At 47.3% G+C, this 25,468-nt stretch overlaps 1 protein-coding gene across 4 annotated transcripts in view; it reads right to left on the reverse strand.

Moving 5' to 3' along the window:
• Positions 1 to 25,468, reverse strand: part of CCDC47 (coiled-coil domain containing 47) — a 353,169-nt gene that overhangs the window by 191,061 nt on the left and 136,640 nt on the right. For all 4 annotated transcript variants that reach the window (XM_078645050.1, XM_078645051.1, XM_078645052.1 and 1 more), the window contains exon 6: positions 6,304 to 6,369. In XM_078645050.1, coding sequence (XP_078501176.1) covers positions 6,304 to 6,369 — 66 coding nt within the window. The remainder of the gene's footprint in view (positions 1 to 6,303; positions 6,370 to 25,468) is intronic.

Here is a 25,468-nt window from a genome sequence, read left to right on the forward strand (position 1 = left end):
TTCCACCGGGACGGGAGACTTTGGCTTGGATGGGGCCCTCGGCCGAGGGATCCCCTTCGGAGGAGTCGGATACCTGGGCAGGAAAACCGACCTCGGAGGAAGCGGTTGAGGCTTGTCAACTGGCAGCAGAGGTGGAGGCTGAGGCTGAGGTGGTAGCGGTGGAAGAGGAGGCGGGGTAGGGGCCCGCGGAGGCAGTCCTCTCGGTAAAGGAGGAGGAGGAGGGGGAGGTGTTACTGTCCTCGGTCTCGGTGGGGTATACAGAGACAGAGTACACCGAGCCCGGTGACCCGCCCTCCTTATCAGACTGGGATGTGGGAGAGTCTCTCCTATGCACTTGACGCCTGCCAGACTGACTCCTGTCGCCCAAAATCCTTCTGCGCTGTTCCTGCGTCAAAGAACGGCGACCCGACAGCGAGCGTCGGCCCCTCGACGTCGAGCTGCGCTTCCTCGACGGCGAACGCCTGTCCCTTGACGGCGAACGCTTACGTCTCGACGGCGACCTCCATCGCCTCGACGTCGACCTCCATCGCCTCGACGGCTTCCTGTTCCTCGACGGCGATCTCTTGTGCCTCGATGGCGATCGCCCTCTCAACGCCGAGGATCCCCTCGACAACGACCTTCTCCTTTTCGCCGACGGCGAGCGCCGACGCCGGGCCACCTGTCGACGTCGAGTCCTCGACGACGAGGCCGACGACAAAATCGTCACCGGAGATCTCGACAGCGGTCTGTTCAGTTCCCTCGACATCGAACGTCGACGCCGCTTCGACCCCGAGCCCGGGGGAGACGGGGAACAGACTATAGTCATCCCTCTCGACGCCGTCGTCGGTGCAATCGACGCCGACGGAGAATGGGGACGCTTGCTGGACTTCCTGCCTCTGGGGAGCCCCCCAGAGGCCTCAGCACTGGCAGATGGAACCTGCCCAGACCCACCTCGTGCTTGCAGTCTTCTCTCCTCCATGCCTTGGAGCCAGATCTTCATTCTGTCTCTCAGGGTCCTGGTGGTAAATCCCTGGCAAATTTCACACTGCTCTTGGGTATGAGAGGAGGGAAGGCAGAGGATACACACTTCGTGTGGGTCAGTCTTGGCCTTCTTCCTGGAACACTCCGGGCATTTGTCAAATAAGGCTGGCATATTCGACAAAAAGACTGCCCCAAAAGCACACCAAAGAAGAAATAACCAAAGTACTTTGAAAAAAGCACCAAAAAACACTTGAGAAAGTGAGAAAATCACTAAACAAATCCCAAAAGGGAGAGCTCAATGCTCCAGGGTCCTGCTAGCAGGAGCCGGAAAAAAGAACTGAAAGTAAAAGGGACCTGCAGTGCATTCTGGGACACTGAAGTTCTGGAAGGTTCTCTTAAAGGCACAGTATCCAGTTTTGAGCCACATAATGGCAGCCTATGGGGCTTGTCTGCCCAACTCTTTCTCTCTATCATTCCAGAGGGTTTTTGCTGTTAAAGCAAGGGAAATCTGGACAGGCTTTGCTGTTTGTGGATTTTTGGTGGAATTTCTAGTTGAAGTACTGGACAGTGTAGCCTGTGGATATAGGCTGCATTATCTGTCTTTAAATTCTCTCTTAAGTGTCTGTGCAGTTCTGCATTTTCCGACACCTTAAGAGATTATTTTTGATTGCTCCGGGGTCCACGCACATGGGCGGGACTATTCACTAGATTAGGACTATACACAGAGATCCCCTACTCCAGAAGTACCCTCTCTCTCCCTTGCTGTTCGCACTAGCCATAGAGCCACTGAAAGCCTGAGTGCAAGTCGATGCTTTATTCCTTGGATTTCAATGGTCCACAGAGCGGAGTGCCAGAAATCCCCTCTACGAGTAGGATGTCTTGATGTTTTTGGATAACGCAGAGGAATCAGGCCTCGCGTCCTTCAAATTCTCCAAGTCTTCGGGTCTTACTCTGTCCTCTGCATGAATGAGGCCAAGTAGTCAATTTATTCCATCACCCCTTGTCCACCGTCTACGCCCTCGGCACCTAAGATTAGAGGGGCCAGCTGGGGGAGTTTGTTACCTCAGAAAGGAGCCAAGCATACGAGTCCAACTTACAATCCTAAATTGATGGTCTCATCCAAGACAGAAAATTCTGGTGAAATCGTCCTCTAGCCCTGCTGGGGCGCTCGGCCATCTTCAAATTGTGTCCCTGAAGAAGATTCTCTACCAGCTCTAGATTTATTTCATACTCGATCGGTTGAGTTTTCTTTGCTAGAGTCAACGCCTTGCTAAGAACTTTGATGTGGGGCCCCAAAAATAGCCCTGGGAAAGTGCTGCCGTCCCACACATGGCGGCGGGATTGCTAATCCTAACATACTCCTATACTATCAAGCCACCTACCTTCTCGTTCTGAATGACTGGTGGTTTGAGGGATTTGATGATCCAGCGTACATGACTGTGGGGTGGATCAGGGGCCGCTCCAAACTCCCGCATTTACTCTATGGGGCACAGGCCACAACCTTCTACCCACGCCACGAAAGTTGTGTTTACGTTATGTGCTGACACGCTCACATCCAAGGGATGGGCCGGCAAACACACTAGAGACCGCACAATGGCGGGGCAGCAGTCTTCCACAGGTCGTTGCCCTTCGCGGTTTCTCTGCCTGGGACACCATTGGCATCTCTGTACTCGGAGAAGTAATAAGTGATGGGTCATTGAAGTCCTTCCAGGACCTACAATCAGAATATGACCTTCATCACTACCAGTTCTTCTGATACCTCAAGCTCTGACATGCCCTCCTGCCCTATATACAGTCAGTGGAAGATATCCCCGAATACTCCCCACTAGAGGCCAAACTCCTTCTGACCAACATTAAAACCACAAACTTTTAGACATTATATGCTCCTCTGAATCATGCCAGACTTTATGGTGGGAGTGAGGGAAGCATGGGAACGTGATCTGGGACCCCTGAATGAGTAAGACTGGATCGAGGCGTCTCAGTTTCGCCTGATGTAAACTCAAATTGCTGCAGCAATCGTACCTCACCCCAGCTCGGCTGTTCAAGATAGGTCTGATCCCTTTAAGTAAAGGTTTACAATGCTACCACCCAAGGAACACTTAATGCATACATTCTGGCAATGCCCTACCCTCACTACCTTTTGGGAGCAGGTACTGAGAACCCTGGATGGGATGTTGGGCTGAAAAATTCCCAAGGACCCCAAGCTAACCTTACAACACATCACAGGGCACTGCTAGGGTTCGGCTTAGTGACTGAAAAATATGATATGGCACAGGAATGGAAAGCCACAACAGCCCGTCTGTCACCAAATGAGCTAAGGACATGGACCAATGTATGGGCCTAGAGCATCCAATGTAAGTACCACGGTGGTGCCCCCAAAAACACCACAAAACTTTAAAGACATCACACTAGACTCTGATCTATGAGCGGAGAACCACCCCCCTCCAGAGAAGAACGAAAGTAAATATCTGGGGGTCAAATCACGTGAGATCTCTTGCATGGGAACACTCAGTTATAATTAATGTGTATGTTTTGACATGAGTATATATATTATATATATATATATATACACAATCACAGAGAGATGCTGCAACATGCACCTCCAGACAACAAATGGCATCAGATTTCACGTGAAACATACAGACCAGGTTAGCCTGGGAGTGGAACAGCCACAACCATCACACGCCTTTTGGCTTCTGCGAAAGGTTCAGATTTTGGTGAGGATATATATAGTTTGTACTATCTGCTCTGTGCACTGTATCAAATGTAGAAACGGTTAGGTTAAAACAAAAATCAATAAAAAGCTTTACAAACAAATAAAATAAAATGGACATGATGTAATGCAGTCGGTTAAAGTTACTTGGGGCACCAACTCTGGCAGGGAGTCAGTCAAGTAGACCAGCAAGGCCCTCAGGCCCTCAATAACAGTTAACTCCTCTGAAGAAGCCATCTTCCAGCAGTTCCAGTCACCTTATCCTCGTTTAATGGCTACCTATGAAAGTGGTCCTGATGTTGAGGATACAGCATGTGTGAAGATGCTCAATAATGCTGTGACTACCTGAAAATGTTGATGCTGCACTGCAATTGTTTTGGTTGTAATGTTTTTCTGTTGCTCCTCTCAATAATAAAGATTTTTTAAAAAAAAAGAAGAATGCTGTGAATGAGACCCAGTTTTCTAGGTCTTCCTAAAGGGGTTCTTCGGTCCACGAAGGTGATGAGGGGTCTCTTTGCTTTGGCTGGGCTCTGGAGACTACTTCACCTTGAGCAGGACACATCAGTGCAGCCTCTATGCCAGGAAGTTGGTGCAGCAGGATAGTCCTTTTTCCAATCCAGTCCAGTCAAGATCTGAGTTCTAGGTGCCAGGGGTGCCTTATTAATGTATAGAAAATGCCCTCAGGGTAGGAGTGGTTGGTAGCCAATGGGTTACTAGGTTTCCTCCCTTCTGATGACCACTTCCTGAGAAAACGTGGTGTCTGGCTATCCCGGGATGCACCATTCTGTCCACTTCGAAGATGGCAGAACCCTTCTCTCAGTGTCCAGAGCTCCATAGCTCAACTCAGAGATGTGGCAAACAAGTGGGTTACACGCCCCTGAAAAACCGTTCTAAGAACTGGTTCCCCCTCTAATTCCCAGGTGCCAGCTAGGCTGCCCCTCTCCCAAGTGTTCGACATTTTGTCTTTAAAAGTGGATTCAGCTTTGGAATTTGCCTTGGACTAACACCTGCGTGGCTATCTGCAGGTTTGAGGAAACACTTCTCCCCAGCGCAGGCTCCTCATGTCTTCTTTCCTGGGAGTCGTTAGCATGTATGCCCCCAGGAGGGGTGAATGCTTTCTTGGTTTCCAGCTCCATGTAGAACAGTTAAGAGCACAGAAGATTGAAAGCAACAAATTGGTGACATTGTAAAAGTTACACTCTTTTGTTACATTAATTTCGACTTGAGAACCAAGTCAGCTAAATGTAACTATTTGTTTGATACCTTGGACAATCAAGTTTGGTTGCACCGTTCAGGAGTTAGCACAGCTGAGGGGTCAGAATGTAATCCTGCACTTGCCAACGGAATGACCAAGTATTTCTACAGAAATCACAGTATCGAGTTTGTATTGTCAGAACAAGTAAAACACATGTTCTGCCCATGAAATATGCTGCACCCTGCCTTAGGACTGGGTAGGTCTGCCCTAGGGTGACTTATGTTTAAGGGGGACAGTTGACTTTCCAATGGTTTTAAAATAGCAGTTTGAAACTGCCCTACCAGTCTGCAATGGTGGGCAGGGAGATTTGTTTTTACTCTAGTCAACCCCAGAATGGCACTATCAGTGATACAATCCCTGAGGGGCAGGGGTATTCTTAATCTTACTATCCCAAATAAGCATACTTTCTTATGAATTTCCACACGTTATCATCAAAGAATCTAAGGCGATTTGGTACAAAGAATGTTTTCACCATGTGACTGTGTTGTGCTGAATAGGAGAAAAATGATTAAAGAAAAAGCAATTATTTCTCTTCCACTTCATTAGACCTAACACACAATGATTCCTAATTGGTTTTAAAACTTTTCAGGGAATCCTAATCAGAGCCTGACAGATTTACTACTGCGGGATACGGCTAGAGAAGGGTGGGTGCTCCTTTAATGACTTTAGAGAGTTAGTAAGTGTATCCAAAAGTAAGTCTGAGGAATATAAAGTATACTTTTGGCTGTAAACCAGCATAGATTACCTCATGAAAAAACAAAATGTATAGGCTTAGTTTCGGGATCTTGGAAGGAAGGTCCAGAGCAATTTTGAAAATATATTTCATATAATTCGGATTGCTTACATTTTCTTACAAAACAGATGTTGGAAGCGTGATAGAGATCCAGACGCACCAGGCAGCGGAGTGTAAAGGAAAAATACTGGCAACTTTTGCCAACACCAGAGAAGTAGGATACTACATGACTTGTAATGGAAAGATTATGAAAAATGTTTTGTAAAAAAAATTTAAGAAATCGGAATTTTATGAAATACATTTTTAAAATTGATCTGGGCTTATTCACAGAGATTTTTCCAGTGTGATAACTAAATCAGGGTAGTAAGACCTTCTTTCCAAGCTTTATTGTGCTCTTTCCCAGGTCCTAAAGCAGATATCTAAAGCTTAATAAGTAGGGGAGGGTCCCTTTTGTGCGTTTTATTAGTTTCAGGATCTGCAGGAATCTCCCCCCCAAATATAGCTAAAATTTCACATTTATATTATGCCCTGTAAGGTTTAATATGAAAACAAAAACAAAATAGTAAGAGAAGAAAGAAAGTACTATGCATAAAACATAGTATTGATGATTAAACTACATGAGTGTGACAATAATGAACATACCACTTGGTCACCGACAGGCCTCATCATCCGGGCAAGAACATTCAGAAGGTCTTGTCTCTTGAGGAACTGAAAGATAAAGCATGGAGTATGTTGGAGTAACTACAAACATAATACCATAAACAACTTTGATAAAATTCAATCCTTTCAAATTGTACATTTGAAAGTTGGGGGTTCTACCTCACCCCCCAAAAGCAAGACAGTGTTGAAATGAAGAGTAAACCATTGTTTTATCCAAGCGTGGAAACAAACAACCCTGATACACTAAAAGAAACAAACTGTTGTCACCTTGTACAAGAGGAAGCAATAGTGATAGGTGCTTTGGTAGGATGTAGGATGTGACCCATACAAGGGGTGACGTACAGGGGAGTGAAGTCTTGTGGGTCAATCTAATCTCAGTTGGCTGGCCAGAGCCATTCTCCCAGGTGATACGATACTGTTAATTGGCCAAAGGGAGACACCCTGATCCTAGAATCATATTTTTCCAGTGTGATAAGGTGGGACTCAGGGGTTATCCCAGAGTCCCACCTTATTCAACGTTTACATGTGCTCATTAGCAGAGGTAATAACCGGAGCAATGGGCAACCAAATCTACCCTTGACAGCTTAGCCAAGAAATATTGGCAAGTTAAGGCGCCTACAATACGATTTATGTTAAATACACATTCTGTATCAACTCTTGACCTCAATTCAGACTAGCTATCATTATTTGCCTGTCATACAGTATTTATATCAGGAGAACATTTTACAGTCATTCCAAACTATATTATTCTTATATCAACAATGAATATACATGAAGCATGGTGTATATTTTCAAAGAGAGTTTTATCTTTTTATAAAACAGATTATTCTTATAGATGAAGAGGGCTCAACAAATTGTAGTACACAATGCAACTGGAAGTATCCTCCTAGTACACAACAATGTTTCTTCCCAATTACAATTCTGAGCACCTTTTCTTAGTAGATTTAATAATATTTAAAAAGGAAACAGATGTAGCTGTCGACGTTTCGGTCTATTTAAGGCTTCCGTCTACTAGACCATCTTCCGGACCATTAAATTAGTTGATTATCCCGTCAATATATTTGTGGTGACAACTCTGCTGTCTGGTAATTGCAAACACAACAATGATGGACAGAATGCTGTCTGATCCAAGAATCGACAGAAGAAAGACCAATAGTGTCATACACAGTGTTCAATATGTTTGTGGTGAAAACGCTGCTGTCCTAGTCATAAATTGGCAGAGGAAAGGCCACTAGTGTCATACGCTGGGAGTGTACGATTTCCACCAGATTAATTGTTTCAAGCCAAAGAGTAAAAGGGTTCACGGGGAAGACGTCGTAATATTTTTTTATATAGGTCAGCTTAAGCAATTCCCAAGACTTGCATGGACTAAGAAAGCCACAAGCGGGGGTCGGCTATTCTCATATAATGCAGCCATGCTTTGGAACTCCCTCCCACCCCACCTACGAAAGTTAACCAACCACCTGGCCTTCCGCAAAATGTTAAAGACCTGGTTATTTCCTTAGCTGGCGGAACGCCATATGTCTGCTGCTACCAGTTCTGGGATGCCTCCGGGTAGCCAAGCGCTATACAAATGCATTTTTCATTTCATTTCACATTTGCATCCATCTTTCATAATCCAGGTTAAAAAAAAACAAGCCTAAATTCTAGTAGTTAAATCCTTTAACTACTTACAGGAACGTAAAGCATTACTGTTTTGTAGTAGTAAGTGCCCCACCACCTAAAAATCTTAAAATGTACAAAACATAGGGGTCTCTGGGGGAGTGGTTCTATGGGTGTACTTGGACCATTTCTAGCACTATAGAGACAATGGGGGACATCAGATATTGTGACATTGGTTTTGACACTTTTTTTCCACCTAATGAGCGGCTATTAAAAAGCCACTGTATAACCAAGACTCGAAGACTCACCGGTTAGTCAATAACTTACGAACCTGCCCTCACTGGCCACAGTTGCGAATAGTCTGAAAATGTAGCACCTTACCTTTGCACTACAAAAAAGTTTGGGAATATAATTCTGAGAATGTGCTAGAGTCTTTTTATTTTGCGCTTATCCTTATTTTAACTGTGCTATATTTCTATATGTAAATAAAAAACATAAATTTTTAAATTATATAGCTTTGCTCACTGTGTGATTAACAGGCCAGACATAAATACTCCCAAATGGTTTATCTCTTACAATTTGGTACCGCAGCCTTTCAAGTCAAATATTTTTTTAAATGGCAGATGTGTTGCAGTGATGATGTAATATTTCAGGAAGCTTGAGACCTATATACTTCATTTAGGTGTCAAAACATATCTTTATGGGTCAAGCAGTCTTATAGAGACAGACAATAACTCCTCAGAGCAACCCTTGCGCCATTTTCCAAAATGGCAGCTCTATAATGATGTTAGCGATCATATTGGCAATTTATTTGAATCGTTTTTGTTTCAGGTTATCCGTTGATTCAAATTCATAAACATGAGCGAAGCAGGAGGTGGCAGAGGATCTTCACTGTCCGACAGTGTTGCCAACTACAAAATCGGAGGACTCTTTCAACTGATTAAAATGTGCCATATGCCACACTAATCTGAAAGAAAAGCGAACACCAACCGGACAGAAGAGAGTTTGAGATGCTGCAGAAATTCTGCAAGATCATGTTCACAAAAGACTGAAACTGATGGGTGAAGACGATCAAATATTTCATCATTCTAACAACAAGTGCTACAAGTTGTAAGCAATGGAAAAAAACGGTAAAAATGTCAAAAAATAGCAGCAACCAGTGATCACAACAAAAATCCGAGTCTTCTGAGAAAGCGAAGACAACCAAACCAAATGCCCATTCACTTAGAAGATCGATTGCTACCCCTCGTTCACCTCCAACAACTGATCTGAAAGCAGGGTATCGCCAATGTGTTATCTGGAGATTGATGGAAGGACAAAGTGCAGAGAAAGTGAGTCTCAAATGGCAGACATGTTTTAATATGCAGCTAGTTTCTTCCAAGATTATTTTTTTAGCCGTGTAGCTAATCTAAACACCGAGGTGAATCTATTTGCAGCGGGTTTGTATGCCCACCCGAACTGCATGCATGCATACATTTGAAAATATGAACATAAAATAAGATCCCAGCAACAACGTAACCTCCAGCCTTCAGTTAAGTTTGCACTAAAAAGCAAATGAAGTGGAAGCCACTCTTGAGTGCTGGCTACAGGTTCACACTCTGTGGGATCAGAGAAATAATGGTCAACAATGATAAATCTGTATTGATCCATTATAATGGAATTAAGATTTTTCTGGTGAGAAAGTACAATTACAGAATTTGTTTTTGTCAGTCTAACAAAAAGAAAGAAACTTATGGTTTTCTCAGCTAATTTTACTCCTGAAGTTCTTGCAGCCAAAATAAGATCACAGGAGACAGTAAAATCAGCAGGAACAATTTTAAGAAACGCCTGGAAAGGTATAGATTTTGGACTTAATGACAAATTTTGTGATGCCACAGAGCTTCACGAATCATGGAAGCCAACAAGAATGCCTGATGTGGTCTTAACATTTTTTACATCATTGTTTAATATCAGCAAAGCAAAAAACTTGTACAAACTAAAGTTCTTGAGTTCGGGACAGAATCCGACAATATTGAGGTTGGCTTTGAATATATAAGCGAAGAAGTGAAAGACAATCCCATGAACCGACAGGCTTATGCTTGCAAATGTACTGTCTTTTACAAATCATGTTTTATGATTAACATCATGGCAGAAAGAAAACTCTGCTACACATGATGACTCCTATCCATTCTATGACAAGGGAAAAAATAGAGAGCTAATTTCTACAATGAATAGTATTGGTGTATCAACAAGTTATAATGACATAGTATGGACCAGGAACGTGTTAGCAGTTCATACTGTAAAATCTTGTGAATCGGACAGCACACCACTTCCAAGTTACTTTACCAGGAAAGGATTTACAATTGCGGCTCTTGATAATATTGATTTTGAAGACAGCTACTTTATCTGGAACATCCAGCACAGATGATACTGCTATGGTGCTTTTTTAAGACTGTACCAATGAAGTAGCTCCTGGCAAGCAAGCTGTGTCAGCTGTAGGCATAAACAAACGAACCTGCAAACATATAACCCAACTGCCTTGGCAACGAGTTCAAAATCACTACAAGCCATTATGTCTAACAGAAAGTTTCAAAGTAGAATCTTCTTCTACATGATGCTGCAGTGCGCAAAGCTAATATACCTAAATATATCAGATCGCTAATTCGAAGTGGAGTGAAGGATGAAGAAAAGCCAGTTCTTCTGTGGGCTGGAATTCACGTTCTGATCTTCCAGAATACCATCCCACTGATGAAGGTTGAGTTTTTACCAGTAATCCCATTTCTAGTCACAAACTATGCAACAGTATACACTGCTCTAAACAATTTCCCAAATGTGCATGCTCAGCTTGACGACCAGCCTATCCTGCTAATTTTCTGCGATGATGGTGTTTTCCGTATTGTTCTCAGTGGATGTGGCATAGACAATGCACTTATTGAGGCTGAATTCTTTGGAAGCAAAACCGTCCAGTCAGTATTTATCGGAACTCATTAGGTTTGTTCGCTACAAGGTATGCTCATCATATCTGAGGCTCTAGAAACATTGCGTTGGAATGCTTTCTGGAAAAAGAATTACAAATGAGGTTTTACATCCTTTCTCAAAAGTGAACAAGGCAGTGTGCACTTCATTCAAAAGACATACTGCAAAGCCAAACAATGCTCAATACACTCAGTTCAAAATCACAAAATCAAGTTTGTACAGTTTGTCAAAGAATGTGGAGAACAAGCAGAACTTTGCAAGTACTGGGGAACTGTTTTACACAAGATCGCTCTGGTGAAAAACCTGGTACAAGCTGATTGAAAAGGTGATTGGGAGCTGCACCTGAAGACAGGAGTCACTAAGAACTGTGTTTCATGAATTCGTTGTGGTGAAAGACAGAGAGGGAAGGTTCAATGCTGTGGCTCCAGATATGAAACTGGAACAGATGAACCAAAGATCATAGAAAAGCTCCAAGGGAATTGTTGGTCAGGCATGTAAAAGTGACTATGTTACTCAATGGCAGCTAGTTTACCAGAAAGTCCTTTCTATTTGCAATGTTTTCAGGGAGATGAAAAATTCTAAATTAATAGACCATTGTGAAACTGTTCTCACCACGAATTTGTGGGAACGAGAGGGGAATGCTTTAATAAACATGTTGACAGCCTTCTTCATTTAAAGCAGCAGCAAGGAAACCCCTTTGAAATGACTGAGCCTGTGTGACTACAAAACTTTGTGACCAAACAATATGTGGATAAGGATATAAAGACACGTCTACTAGATCAGTGGTTCCCAAACTTTTGACTCCTGAGGACCCCCACTGAATCACTACTGGAAGCCGGGGACCTCCAAGCAATTTGTACAATTTCAAAAAATTAAAACAGTAATTCGCAAAAAATACACAAACAAGTACACACTAAACAAATACTTGCATTACTAAAGCTTTTAGTATTTTAGATTGAAAAATATACAAATGTGCAACAGCTACAATCCAACGATAACTATAATAAGTTATAGTTATCGTGATAAGGGGCAGCGAATGGGCAGTCGGGGGCGGGGCCGCAGGGGGCACAGCGGCGGAGGAAACGAGTGGAACAGAAGGCAAAAGGGGCACAAAATCAAGGAAAAAACGAATGGCGCAGAAGGGCACAAAACAAAAGAGTGGAACAGAGGGCAGAAGGGCACAAAACAGGAGGGAAAAACGAGCGGAACAGAGGGTAGAAAGGTACAAAAAACGAGGGAATCTTCGAGTGGCACAGAGAGCACCAAAAACAAGTGGAACAGAAAGCAGAAGGGCTCAAAAAACGAGGGGGAAAACAAGTGGCACAGGGGGCTGAAGGGCACAAAAAACGAGTGGAACAGAGGACAGAAAGGCACAAAAAACGAGGGAAAAACGAGTGGCACAGAGGGCAGAAGGTCACCAAAAAAGAGGGAAAAACAAGTGGCAGAGGGCACAAAGGCACAAAAAACGAGGGAAAAATGAGTGGCACAGAGGGCAGAAAGGCACAAAAAACGAAGGAAAAACGAGTGGCACAGAGGACAGAAGGGCACAAACAATGAGTGGAACAGAGGCCAGAAGGGCACCAAAACACGAGTGGAACAGAGGGCAGAAGGGCCCAGAAAACGAGGGGAAAACAAGTGGCACAGAGGGCAGAAGGGCACAAAAAAACGAGTGGAACAGAGGGCAGAAAGGCACAAAAAATGAGGGGAAAACGAGTTGAACAGAGGGCAGAAGGGCACCAAAAAACGAGTGGAACAGAGGGCAGAAGGGCACAAAAAACGAGGGGAAAACGAGTGGCACAGAGGGCAGAAGGGCACCAAAACACGAGTGGAACAGAGGGCAGAAATGCACAAAAAAAGAGGGAAAAACGAGTGGCACAGAGGGCAGAGGCCACCAAAAAACGAGTGGAACAGAGGGCAGAAAGGCACAAAAAAAGAAGGAAAAACGAGTGGCAGAGGGCACAAAGGCACAAAAACCGAGGGAAAAACGAGTGGCACAGAGGGCACAAAGGCACAAAAAACAAGGGGAAAACGAGTGGCACAGAGGGCAGAAAAAACAAGTGGAACAGAGGGCAGAAGGGCAAAAAAACTGAGGGAAAAACAAGTGGAACAGAGGGCAGAAGGGCAAAAAAACAGAGGGAAAAACAAGTGGAACAGAGGGCCGAATGGCACAAAAAACGGGGGAAAACGAGTGGCACAGAGGGTAGAAGGGCACAAAAAAACATGTGGAACAGAGGGCAGAGAGGCACAGAAAACTAGTGTGAGAAAGTGGCTCTATATATACAGGACAATAATGCAGTACAGTGTGTATAGAGTACACAACCCCCAAAGGTATAACTGAGGTTAAAGTCAGAACTGACCTTACTCTCCAAAGGGGTAGCTTGGTGGAGCAGTAAGGCAGTACCAGTGGACAGTGTAAAGCATTTGTTGTACACACTCAGTCAGCAAAAGGTTTCACACACTCAAGAACTGAACTCCAGGCCAATTGTTATTATATCCTCAGATATATTTGTATTATTTTTAGAACCAACAGTTATAAAAATATACTTTTCAAGTTACGAATACTCTCATGTAAATGCTTTGCAGAGGAGCAATAAGTTTGTACACACAATAATTACAAGCAATACAGTTCTGAAACACACTCTAGCATTGAGCTCACAAGTACAGTTGATTACTTTATGGATTACTTTGGTAGTTCCAGGACTAGATCTTAGATTCAGTCCTGGGGTCTAAGCTGAAACCAGATTAGCAAAAACGTTTTAGTTACTGTGATGAATTTTCCTGAATATAAAGCGGTTTTAAAAGTTTACAGTTACATACTTTTCAAGGTAATTCTGACAATGTTATTCAATGGGAGGAAATTCAGGTTACAGGTAAAGTACGATTGTGTTACTTTTGTAACCCAGCACTAGTCTTCTAGGGCCAGCACTGGGGGCTTAACTCAAAACAGGTAGGTAATTGCGTTTCAGTATTTCGTACGATTTTTAAAGAATATTTGCAGTTTTCAAAAGTAGACAGAAGAAATTTCATAGAAAAGCAGACAATGGGTTCCTATGGAGAAAATACAGGTTACTAGTAAGCCCGCTAGGGATTACTTTTGCGATTCAGTATTGGCTTCTCTCCAGATCACATTAGAGTATTTTCGAGTTCGGACTTTGGCTGATTTAATAGGAATATTTTCAGTTTTCAAAACTAGGCACTTAAAAAATGTTCGAGTCAAAATGGGTCAATGTTATCCAATGGCAGGTAAGTGAATTACCGGTTTCCAGGTGAGTACTTGGTTGGAGAAGGAATATGCTACTTACCAGTATGCATCTGTTCTTGGCATGTAGGGCTGCTGACATTCATATCTGTGCATAGATCGCCGCCTAGTGTTGGGTCCGGATGATTGCACATTGTTGTCCTGGAAGAGTCTTCGAAGTATTACGAGATAGGTGGCTCCTCCCTCGGACTACAGTGCGCATGGGCATCCTCTCCATCCTCCGATTGTTTTTCGCCATTGTGGCAGAGATTTAGTATAGTACAGTAAGAGATGTCCATGCAAAGAGCGAATGCTACAGCTGCGACAGGCACCGGGGAGATGGGTGGGCGATATGAATGTCAGCAGCCCTACATGCCAAGAACAGATGCATACTGGTAAGTAGCATATTCCGTTCGAGGCATGTGGGCTGCTGAATTCATATCTGTGCATAGAATGTATAGCAGTATCTCCCCTAGCGGTGGCTACCTGTGTCAGCTGCAGCAGTCTGGAAAAGAGTTTGGAGAACATCCTGACCTACAGCAGCTTGCTGATTGGAATGTACATCTATACAATAGTGTTTGGTAAATGTATGTGTGGTTGACCATGTGGCTGCTCTACAAATTTCGTGTAAAGGAATATTTGCCAGGAAAGCCTTGGATGCCCCTAACTTGCGTGTGGAATGCGCCCTAGGGGGAACTGTTAAGGTGAGTTTTGCCTTTAAATAACATATTTGGATGCACTTAACGATCCATCTTGCTATACCTGATTTTGAAATAGGGTTGCCTTTGTGTTGTGGTGAGAAAGCAACAAACAACTGTTTTGTTTTTCGAAATGCCTTAGTTCTGTCTATATAATATAGCAGAGCTCTTTTGACATCTAGAGTATGCAAGGCCCTTTCGGCTACTGTCTGTGGGTTTTGAAAGAACACTGGCATTTCTATGGTTTGATTTATATAGAAATGGGATACCACTTTTGGCATGAATTTAGGGTTTGTTCTGAGAACTACTCTATTTGCATGTACTTGAATAGTTAGGGCTTGCAGCTCGCCAACTCTTCGAAGTGAAGTAATGGCAATAAGGAAAGCCACCTTCCAAGTAAGAAATTGTAGTTCGCATGAGTGTAGTGGTTCAAAAGGTGGTCCCATAAGTCTTGTTAGAACAATGTTCAGATTCCAGACTGGTGAAGGTGGGTGTCTTGGAGGAATTACGCGTTTAAGTCCTTCCATAAACTCTTTAATTGCTGGCACCCTAAATAGTGAAAGGTGTTGCCTGTTTTGAAGATATGCTGCTAACGCAGCTAAATGTATCCTGATGGATGAGTAGGCTAAATTGCAACGTTGTAGGTGCAAGAGATAGCAAATGATGTTTTGAGTAGAAGCATCAAGTGGGTTTATATCGTTGTTACTACAGTAAATGACGAAACGTTTCCACTTAGCTGCATAACATGCTCTGGTAGTGGGTTTTCTTGCCTCTTTGATAATATTCATGCAGTCTGGGGGCAAGTTTAGGTATCCAAACTCTAGGATTTCAGGAGCCAGATCGCCAGGTTGAGCTGTTGCGGGTCTGGGTGTTGGATTTCTCCATGGCTCTGAGTTAGAAGATTGGGTGTGAGTCGCAGTCTTTGATGAGGCACCACTGACAGTTCTAGGAACGTTGTGTACCATGGTTGCCTCGCCCATGTGGGAGCAACTAGGATCAGCATCAGCGAATGTTGGCGCATTTTGCGTGCCACTAGCGGTATTAATGGAGCTGGGGGAAAAGCGTAAGCAAATTTGCCTGACCAGTTCATCCATATCGCATTGCCCTGCGACTGCGGATGTGGGAACCTGGCGGCAAAGTACTGGCATTTTGCGTTTTCGCTTGTGGCAAACAGATCTATCTCCGGGTGTCCCCACTTCCGGAAGAATGGTTGGAGCACTTTGAGGTGAATTTCCCATTCGTGCATCTGTTGGCTGTGCCTGCTGAGCAGGTCGGCTACTTGATTGTCCTTGCCTGGGAGGTGCTCTGCCATGAGAAACATGTTCCTCTGAATGGTCCATTTCCACATTGTTTGAGCCAGGTGCGACAGCTTTGGTGAGTGTGTTCCTCCCTGTTTTTGAATGTAATACATAGCGGTCATGTTGTCCGTCCGGATCAACACGGCTTTGTTGCATAAGTGTGTCTTGAATGCTTTTAGGGCTAGAAGATCGCCATCAACTCCAGAAGGTTGATGTGCATTTTCTTTTGTGGTACAGTCCAGAGTCCCTGTATTGTGTAATGTAGGACATGGGCTCCCCATCCTAGCAGGGATGCGTCTACGGTTAACACTATTTGTGGGACAGGCTCTTGGAACAGTCGTCCTTTCCAAAGGTTTTGTGGGTTCCACCAATGCAGAGAGTTAAATGCCCAACTGGTCACCAACACTAGGTCCTGTAATCGCCCTTGAGCCTGGTTCCACTGGCTTGCTAGGCACTCTTGGAGAGGACGCATGTGTAGTCTGGCATGAGGGACTATGAATATGCACGAGGCCATCATGCCTATTAGTTGCATAAACACTCGAGCTGGTAATGAGTGTTGAGGTCTGAACTTTTGGATCAACGTTTGTATTCCGTTGATCCGTGCTGCGTTGGGATATGCTTTTGCTGCTAGTGTATCTATTGTCGCTGCCAGGTACTGTTGGACTTGGGAGGGTTGGAGGTGCGACTTTTGGTAGTTTAGCGAGAAGCCTAAACTGTGCAGGAGATGGATGGTCTTTGACATGTGGCTGGCACATTGCTGGGCTGATGGCACGTGTATTAGCCAATCGTCCAGATATGGGTACACATGGATGTGTTGTCTCCTGAGATGTGCCGCCACTGTAGCTAGGCATTTGGTGAACACCCGTGGAGCTGTTGTGACACCAAATGGTAGGACTTTGACTGGTAGTGCTGTCCTTGAATGGTAAACCTTAGATACTTTCTGTGAGCAGGGTGTATTGGTATATGAAAGTATGCGTCCTTGAGGTCTAGAGTAGCTAGGAAGTCTCCCTGGCGAAGCAATGGTATGACTTGTTGGAGAGTGAGCATATGAAAGTGCTCTGACAAAATGGTCCAATATTGGTCTTAGAGAACAGTCCTTCTTTGGAATAAGGAAGTATAGAGAGTATACTCCTGTTCCTTGATGTTGGAGTGGGACTGGTTCTATGGCCCCCTTTTTCAGCATACTGATGACCTCTTGCTGAGTAGCTTTATATGTTCCTGTGACATTGGACGGTGCACGGGTGGTATGTTGGGTGGTGTGGAGGCGAGTTTGAGGCAATAGCCATGTTGGATAATTTGCCTGACCCACTTGTCTGTAGTGATCTTTAACCAGACTGGCAGAAATTGTTGCAGTCTTCCCCCGACCGGTGTTATATGGTCTGGGGGTAGTGCCAAGAAGTCACGGTTTGGTGTTAGTGGAGAATCTATTTGCATTGCCTCTACGACCTCTTCCCTTGGTGTTATTTCCTCTGTATCCACCCCTGTTTGAGTTCTTGTTATATGTGGATTGCGTGTTACTTTTGTAGGTGGAGGATTGCTGTGATGTATGACTTCGCGCTCCTCCTCTATAGTTGGAGCGACGAAAGGAGTCTCTGTGTTGTTGGGACTGAAGGGCTCCCATGGACTTTGCCGTTTCCGCGTCCTTTTTCATTTTGTCCAGAATGGAGTCAACTGCTGGACCAAACAAAAAATCTGGGTTTATGGGCCGATTAAGAATAGTGGATTGGACTTCATTCTTAAAGCCGGATATGCGAAGCCATGCGTGTCGCCTAAGCAGTACGCTTGTGTTGATGGATCTGGCAGCTGCGTCTGCCGCGTCTAGAGCACATTTAATTGAGGCATTTGTGATGAGCTTTCCCTCCTGTATAAGTTCATCTGCCTGATTCTTGTAAGGCTCAGGTAAGTGTTGGAAAATTTCCTCTAAACTATCATAGTGGGCCCTGTCATATCTGGCCAGCAAGGCCTGTGTATTGGCTATTCTCCATGAGTTTGCTGCCTGAGCTGCTACTCTCTTGCCTGATGCCTCTAAAATCTTTGACTCCTTGTCAGGAGGAGCAGCCTCTCCAGTAGTCTGAATTCGCACGTTTTCGTGCGTTGGATACCACTAAGGAGTCTAGAGGTAGTTGTCCCTTGATGTATGCAGGGTCTATAGGTGCAGCCCTATATTTCTTTTCAATTCTAGGGTTTATGACACATGCCCTAGCAGTGTCCTTAAAAATGTCATTTGCGTGCTTTAAGACGCCCTTCAACATGGGGAGTGTTTTCACATTTCTATCCGATGTTGTTAATGTATCAAAAAGAAAGTCTTCTTCAATAGCATTAGAATGCATATCTACATTATGGTAGCTTGCTGCTCTCTCTATTAGAGAGTTAAAAGCCACTGTATCTTGTGGGTGATGGCTTAGTTGGGTATACTGGAGGGTCTGTAATAGGCAGAGTCCCCTCAGTGTCTGGTTCACCTCCCCCACCCCATGGCTGTGAATTGGGGTCTCCATATGGGTTTTGTGGATAACCAAACCCTACATCTGCATCCTGTTCTTCATCTGGGTTGTAGTCAGAGCGTGCAGGTGAGGTTGGGGCATATGGAGTAGTAGGCATAGCTGGAGAGATAGGTTCAAAAAGTATTGGAGAGGTAGCACAGTCTCCTTTCTTGAGTGGAATTTTAGAAAAGTCTTCAGTAGGCAGAGGTCTTTTCTTTTTTGTGTAAACAGTCACTTTCCCAGTTTTTGGGTCAATATATAGTTTTGACTGGTCTTCTGTGGAGGGGTCTGGATGGATAAGCTCTTCTTCCACAGTTTTTGACCTTGGTGCCGTAGGTTTTGGTTTGACCTTTTTCGGTTCGATGCCTTAAATGGGTTCGACCGCTTTTGGTGGTTGGATCGGTTTTTGAGGTTTTTCGACAGGTTTCGTCGGTTGGACGTCTTTTACAGGTTTTACCACCTTCTTCGGACCGAGCTGTTTTGTCAGTTCGCCAGCGTCTTTTGGTGGTATAGGTGTCTTCGGAGCCTGCGTCTTTGGCTCGATGCCCCTCTTCGGATCGATGGGCTTCAGCTCGACCGATTTACTTTTATCCACCTTAGGTTTCACTTTCGGTTCGACGTTTGTCTTGGGCGTAGGCCTTTTGCTGTCGTCGACCGTTTTTTCCCCTTGTCGATAGCTGAGCCAGATTTGCTCGATTCGACGTGCTTTGTCTTGGAGGTCGAGTCGACGTGCCTTTGTTTGGGGGTCGATTCGACATGCTTTGGCCTCGATGTTGACTCGCCGGCTTTCGGCTTCGAAGTCGACTCGACGGCTTTCGGCTTCGATGTCGACTCGACGGCTTTTGGCTTTGATGTCGACTCGACGGCTTTTGGCTTTGATGTCGACTCGACGGCTTTTGGCTTCGAGGTCGACTCGACGGTCTGGGGCTTTGAAGGTTGTATTGGAACTGTGGCCTTCGGGTCGGCGCCCCTTGGCTTAATCAGTTTCGGTTCGACAACGTTCGGTTCGACAACGTTCGGTCCGAAGACGGTATTGTCAACGAGTTTCGGTTTTGATGGAACCGGTATATTGTGTCTCAGAAGGTTCTTTTTGTATAACCAGTATGTTGATCTCGGCTAAGGCCTGCTGGCGATGCCTTGACCCGAGTCTCTGATATCGGTGTAGTGTCTATATGGGGCAGTGTACTCACGGTTCACCCCTCGTTGTCATCGGAGTCGTCTTCGACAACTACGATGTTTTGATCGTATTCCTCGACATCGGCGATTTGTTCTTCCTCGTCGAGGTAATATTTAGAGTCGTGCTCCGAGTATTGTTCTTCACCTGGATCTGAGTCTTCGGCGTTAACTAGGTCTTCCTCATCGTGTGGAGGAGTGTGGCTCAATGGTTAGAGCGGCAGACCCAGATGCAGAGTTCTGGCTAGGGACCAGGGTTCGATTCCCGCCTCGGCGGTGTCTCGGGCTCAAATTCCTCGGACCTGTTAATTCTCGCCTCGGTGCCTATTCTAATCACGGGCCCCACGCTGCAACTCTGGGCAATAGCTTGCTTAGCCTCCACACCGGCCCCAACAGCGCTAAGGATGCCTGGCTTCAACCTGGGGGTGCCCAGGAGTGGACACTTCACAGGGAAAGCCAGGAGGGGTTCCACAGCGGTATGAGTATCAGCGCCAGGCAACCGCATAGGCGACACCGCAAGGTGACCGTCTGGTGACAGTGCGCTCTATAAGTACCATGACATTTACATTACATTTACATCGTCAAAGATATTCTCAGGCTCTGGTGCCGACCTCTGCATTTCTTGCCTCGCCGCCCGTCGATTCCGGATCGTCTTTTTTGACCGGAACTGTGCACAGGCTAGGCAACTATCTTCATTATGATCTGGAGATAAGCATCCAGTGTGCAACAAATGTCTATCTGTGTGCGGAAACTTGGAGTTGCACTGCGGGCAGTATTTGAATGGACTGCGTTCCATCGACGGTCGGTCCACGTGGCGTCGAGAAGACCTAACGGCCCGATTCGACGACCGGAGTGCAACAGATGTTGAAGAAGTGTATCGGTACCGAGCGCTTTACAATACCGAAGGATCTGAAGGCCTTTTGGCCTTTAGAAAAGTTTTTGTTGATTCCGAACTTGGAGTGCTGGAAAGTACATCCGAACCCAATGGCGGAAAAAAACAATCTGAGGATGGAGAGGATGCTCCTCCCTCGCACTGTAGTCCGAGGGAGGAGCCACCTATCTCGTGATACTTCGAAGACTCTTCCAGGACAACAATGTGCAATCATCCAGACCCAACACTTTGCGGCGAACTATGCACAGATATGAATTCAGCAGCCCACATGCCTCGAACGTTAGGGTTCTGGGCATAGACTCAGGGGTCCCCCAGGGTCATGGGAATACAGTTAGTTCAGTCCCAGCGGCTCAGGGGCAGCCGGGTGCAGAGGTAGGTAGGCCCAATGTTATCCAATGAGGGAAAGGGGGCCTTCGGTTGGTGGCTGCTGGCTAGCAGGCCACACGGCTCTGGGAGCTGGGCTCCTGGTCACTTGCTCAGGGCAAGGGGGGGAAGTAGGATAGGACAAAGAGGTCACAGCCAGCAGCACTGGTGCTTTTGAGCCGTCAGGCGCTCAATGTTATCCAATGAGGATCTTGAAAAAGGAACAAAGGCTGCAGGCTCGGGGACGGTGACTCTCAAGGGGCGACCAGCACTTCGAGAGGTAAGTTGGGATGATGGAGCACAGGTAAATACCCCAAAGGGAGGCACAGGGGGCTGCGGGGCGCCGGGTGCAGGGGTGTCTTTGGGGGTCGGAAAAGCTTACCCTCGGCTGGTCGCGGTTGGGGTGGCCCCTGGTTCTGAGTCTGCAGGCGTCGGCTGGTCCGTCGAGGAGGGTCTTTGGGCACTGGACTTCGGGTCCCAGTCGCCGGCGGGGACGTCCTCGTGGTTTTGGTTGGGGTTGGGCCGGCCCGGGCTCGGCTGGTGCAGAGTGGGCTGGTCCGGAGCTTCCTGGTGAGCACCAGGTGGGTTGTTGCAGCAGAGCCTCGGCTGATGGGAGTCCCAATCTTCGAGAGGGTCAAGGCAGGCAGGTCCTCTGGTTGTCCCAAGGTTGCTGTCCGCAGAGGTCGCCGGGATTAGGCAGGAGCAGGTTCCAGGATCAACAGGCCGGTAGGGCTGGGGCCAAGTCAGTTGTTGTTGTCCTATTAGCAGCTGCGCGACGGGTCTTCTTCTTGATCTTCTTTTGATATCGGGATCTGAGGAAGGAAGGTTCAGGGAGCCCCATAATTCTAAATTTAGGGGCGTTACAGGAAGGGCAAGGACAGGGACAGGGACCAATGGGTCCCAGTCCTGGAGTGAAGACACCCCCTAGCCAGCTCCTCTCCTGTGGGAGGGAGGCAGGAGCCTAGCTGGGATTGGGCAGGGCTCCCCATCTACAAGATGGCTGGAGCCCTGGGTCGTGCTTCACCTCGCCTCCTTCACCTGAGGGGTGGAGTAGGCAAAGGTTGGCACACCCTCCTTCCTGACATAGTTTTTCCCGCCAGGCTTCCCGCCAGACTGGGGGTAGAATGGGTGGGGGGCCAGTTGCTGGGTACAACAAATGGTCTGGAGAATCTCTCAGAGGCGGTATGCCTTTGAAGCTTCCCCCCGTCCATCCTGGGGAAGGAGACGCAGCACCTCGCCCAGGATGTGCATTGTTGCAGGCCCAGGAGAGCGGGGGGCTCACCACCCAGGGGTCCAGCAACATGTCTGCTGTGTGGCAGCCTCTGCAGCCACTCAGCCCAGATGTGGATTGTAGGTTCGGGTTTTGAAGGGCATCTCTAAGATGCCCCCTCGTGCATTTTACATTAAATCCCACACTGGCATCAGTGCGGGTTTAATGTGCTGAGAAGTTTGGTACCAAACTTGTCAGTCTTCAGTGAAGCCATTATGGTGCTGTGGAGTTCGTAATGACAACCTCCCAGCACCATATACTCTTAAATGGCAACACTGCACTTACAGTGCCCAGGAATGGCCCTGGGTACTGTAGGGGCACAGGGCTAATGCACCTGTGCCCTCACCTCTGGCATAGGGCACCCAGCTAGAGGGGTGACTGAAGTATGTCAGGACAGTGGGTTCTGTGGGCATGGCACACAGGGTAGTGTGCCATGTCTACTCTAGTTTAAGTTCTGTACTTAGGCACTCAGCCGGCAAAGGCAGTGTGTGGGTGCCAGGGTACAGGGGCCCCTGAGGGTGGCACGATAAGTGCTGCAGCCCTCAGGGGTCTTCTCTGGTCACCAGGCCCTGGGTACCATTTACTAGGGGCTGACAGGTGGCCAGAGATGCCAATTGGGTATTTTGTTTCAACATAGCTTTTCTTTGTAGGGAAGGAACACAGGCCCTGTGTACCCGATTGGCAGGGGCCCAGGGCACTCAGTCAAAGCACCTCAGCAGTTCAGAAAAAAGTGGGGGCATACCAAGGCAAGAAAGATGGCACTTTCTCACAACGAGGGAAAACGAGTGGCACAGAGGGCAGAAGGGCACAAAAAACGAGTGGAACAGAGGGAAGAAGGGCAGAAAAAACATGGAACACACAAACACGCACACACAAATTAAACACTTACATGCAGTTCCAGAAGAAGAGCCCTCCTGCACGTTAGACGTGCTCCAGCCTCCAATGTTCTTCAATCTCGCCGTCAGGTGATGGACAGAAGTGAATAACAATCAATCAATCAATCAACCACAGCATTTATATAGCGCACTACTCACCCGGAGGGTCTCAAGGCGCTGGGGGAAGGGGGGGTCCGCTACTGCTCAAACAGCCAGGTCTTGAGCTGCTTCCTGAAGGCGAGGTGGTCCTGGGTCAGGCGGAGGTGGGTGGGGAGGGAGTTCCAGGTCTTGGCGGCCAGGTAGGAGAAGGACCTTCCTCCTGTGGTGGCTCTTCGGATCCGGGGGACGGCGGCGAGGGCGTGGCTGGTTGATCGGAGATGGCGTGTGGGGGTGTAGAAGTTGAGGCGGCTGTTGAGGTATGCTGGTCCTTGGTTGTGCAGGGCTTTGTGTGCGTGGGTGAGGAGACGGAACGTGATTCTTTTGTTGACCGGGAGCCAGTGCAGATCTCTTAGGTGTCCGGAGAGGTGGCTGCGGCGGGGGATGTCCAGGATGAGTCTTGCTGAGGCGTTCTGGATCCGCTGGAGTCTCTTCTGGAGTTTGGCGGTGGTTCCGGCGTAGAGGGAGGTGCCGTAGTCCAGCCGGCTGGTGACGAGGGCCTGGGTGACCGTCTTCCTGGTCTCGGTGGGGATCCACCAGAAGATCTTACGTAGCATGCGCAGGAATTTGAAGCACGACGAGGAGACGGCGTTGACTTGTCTGGTCATGGAGAGGGAGGAGTCCAGGATGAAGCCTAGGTTGCGTGCATGGTCTGTCGGTTTGGGTGCGCTGCCCAGGGCGGGGGGCCACCAGGAGTCGTCCCAGGCGGAGGGTGAAGATCCCAGGATGAGGACTTCCGTCTTGTCCGAGTTCAGTTTCAGGCGGCTGCTCATCATCCACTTGGCTACGTCTGTCATCCCTTCGTGTAGGTTCGTTCTGGCGGTGGCGGGGTCGTTGGTGAGGGAGAGGATCAGCTGGGTGTCGTCGGTGTAGGAGATGATGTTGAGGTTGTGTTGGCGTGCGATGTCTCCGAGGGGGCTCATGTAGGCGTTGAAGAGGGTTGGGCTGTGCGAGGAGCCTTGAGGGACGCCGCAGATGACTTCGGTGGCTTCTGATGTGAACGGGGGGAGGCGGACTCTCTGTGTCCTTCCGGCGAGGAACGAGGTGATCCATTCCAGTGCCTTCTCCTGGATTCCGTCGTTGCTGAGGCGCTGTACTAGGGTACGGTGGCAGACAGTGTCGAAGGCCGCGGAGAGGTCTAGGAGGATGAGGGCCGCCGTTTCTCCGTTGTCGAGCAGGGCTCGAATGTTATCGGTGGCTGCGATCAGGGCGGTCTCGGTGCTGTGGGTGGCCCGAAAGCCAGACTGCGAGGGGTCGAGGGATCCGTTCGTCTCGAGGAAGGCGGCCAGCTGCTTGTTGATGGTCTTCTCGATGACTTTGGCAGGAAACGGGAGCAGCGAGATGGGGCGGTAGTTCTTGAGGTCGGTGGGGTCGGCTGATGGCTTCTTTAGTAGAGCGCTGAGTTCGGCGTGCTTCCAGCTCTCCGGGAAGGTAGCGGTGTCGAAGGAGGTGTTGATGATGTCCCGCAGGTGGGGTGCGATGACAGCGTCGGCCTTGTTGAAGACGTGGTGAGGGCAGGGGTCGGTCGGAGATCCGGAGTGGATGGAGTTCATCGTGCGGATGGTGTCTTCGGTGCTGATCGGGGTCCAGGCGCGGAGGGTGGTGGTGGGGGGCGGTGGTTCAGTCGTGGCGTGCGTCGGTTGAGAGCTGAAGCTGTTGCGTATGTCCGCGATCTTGTTGTGGAAGTAGGAGGCGAGGGAGTTGCAGAGGTCTTGCGAGGGGGTGATGTCGTTGTTTCCGGCGTTGGGGTTTGAGAGCTCTTTCACGATGTTGAAGAGTTCCTTGCTGTTGTGAGCGTTGTTGTCCAGTCGTTCCTTGAATGCCGTTTTCTTGGTGGCGTGGATCAGTTGGTGGTGTTTTCGGGTGGCGAGCTTGAGGGCAGTCATGTTGTTCGGTGTTGGGTCTCTGCGCCAGGCTTTCTCGAGGGCTCGGCAGTTCTTCTTGGAGCTCTTGAGTTCGTCGGTGAACCATAGGGCTTTCTTGCTGCCGGGTCTGCTAGGCGGGGTCTTCAGGGGGGCGAGGTCGTCTGCGCAGTTGCTGATCCACTTCACGAGGTTGGTGGCCGCCTGGCTTGGGTTTGTTGCGCTGGTGGGAGGGTTCATGCTCAGGGAGGTCACGAACTGGTCGGCTGTGATCTTGTTCCAGCT

The sequence above is a fragment of the Lissotriton helveticus genome, chromosome 5_1, assembly GCF_964261635.1.
Source record: "Lissotriton helveticus chromosome 5_1, aLisHel1.1, whole genome shotgun sequence".
NCBI lineage: Eukaryota > Metazoa > Chordata > Amphibia > Caudata > Salamandridae > Lissotriton > Lissotriton helveticus.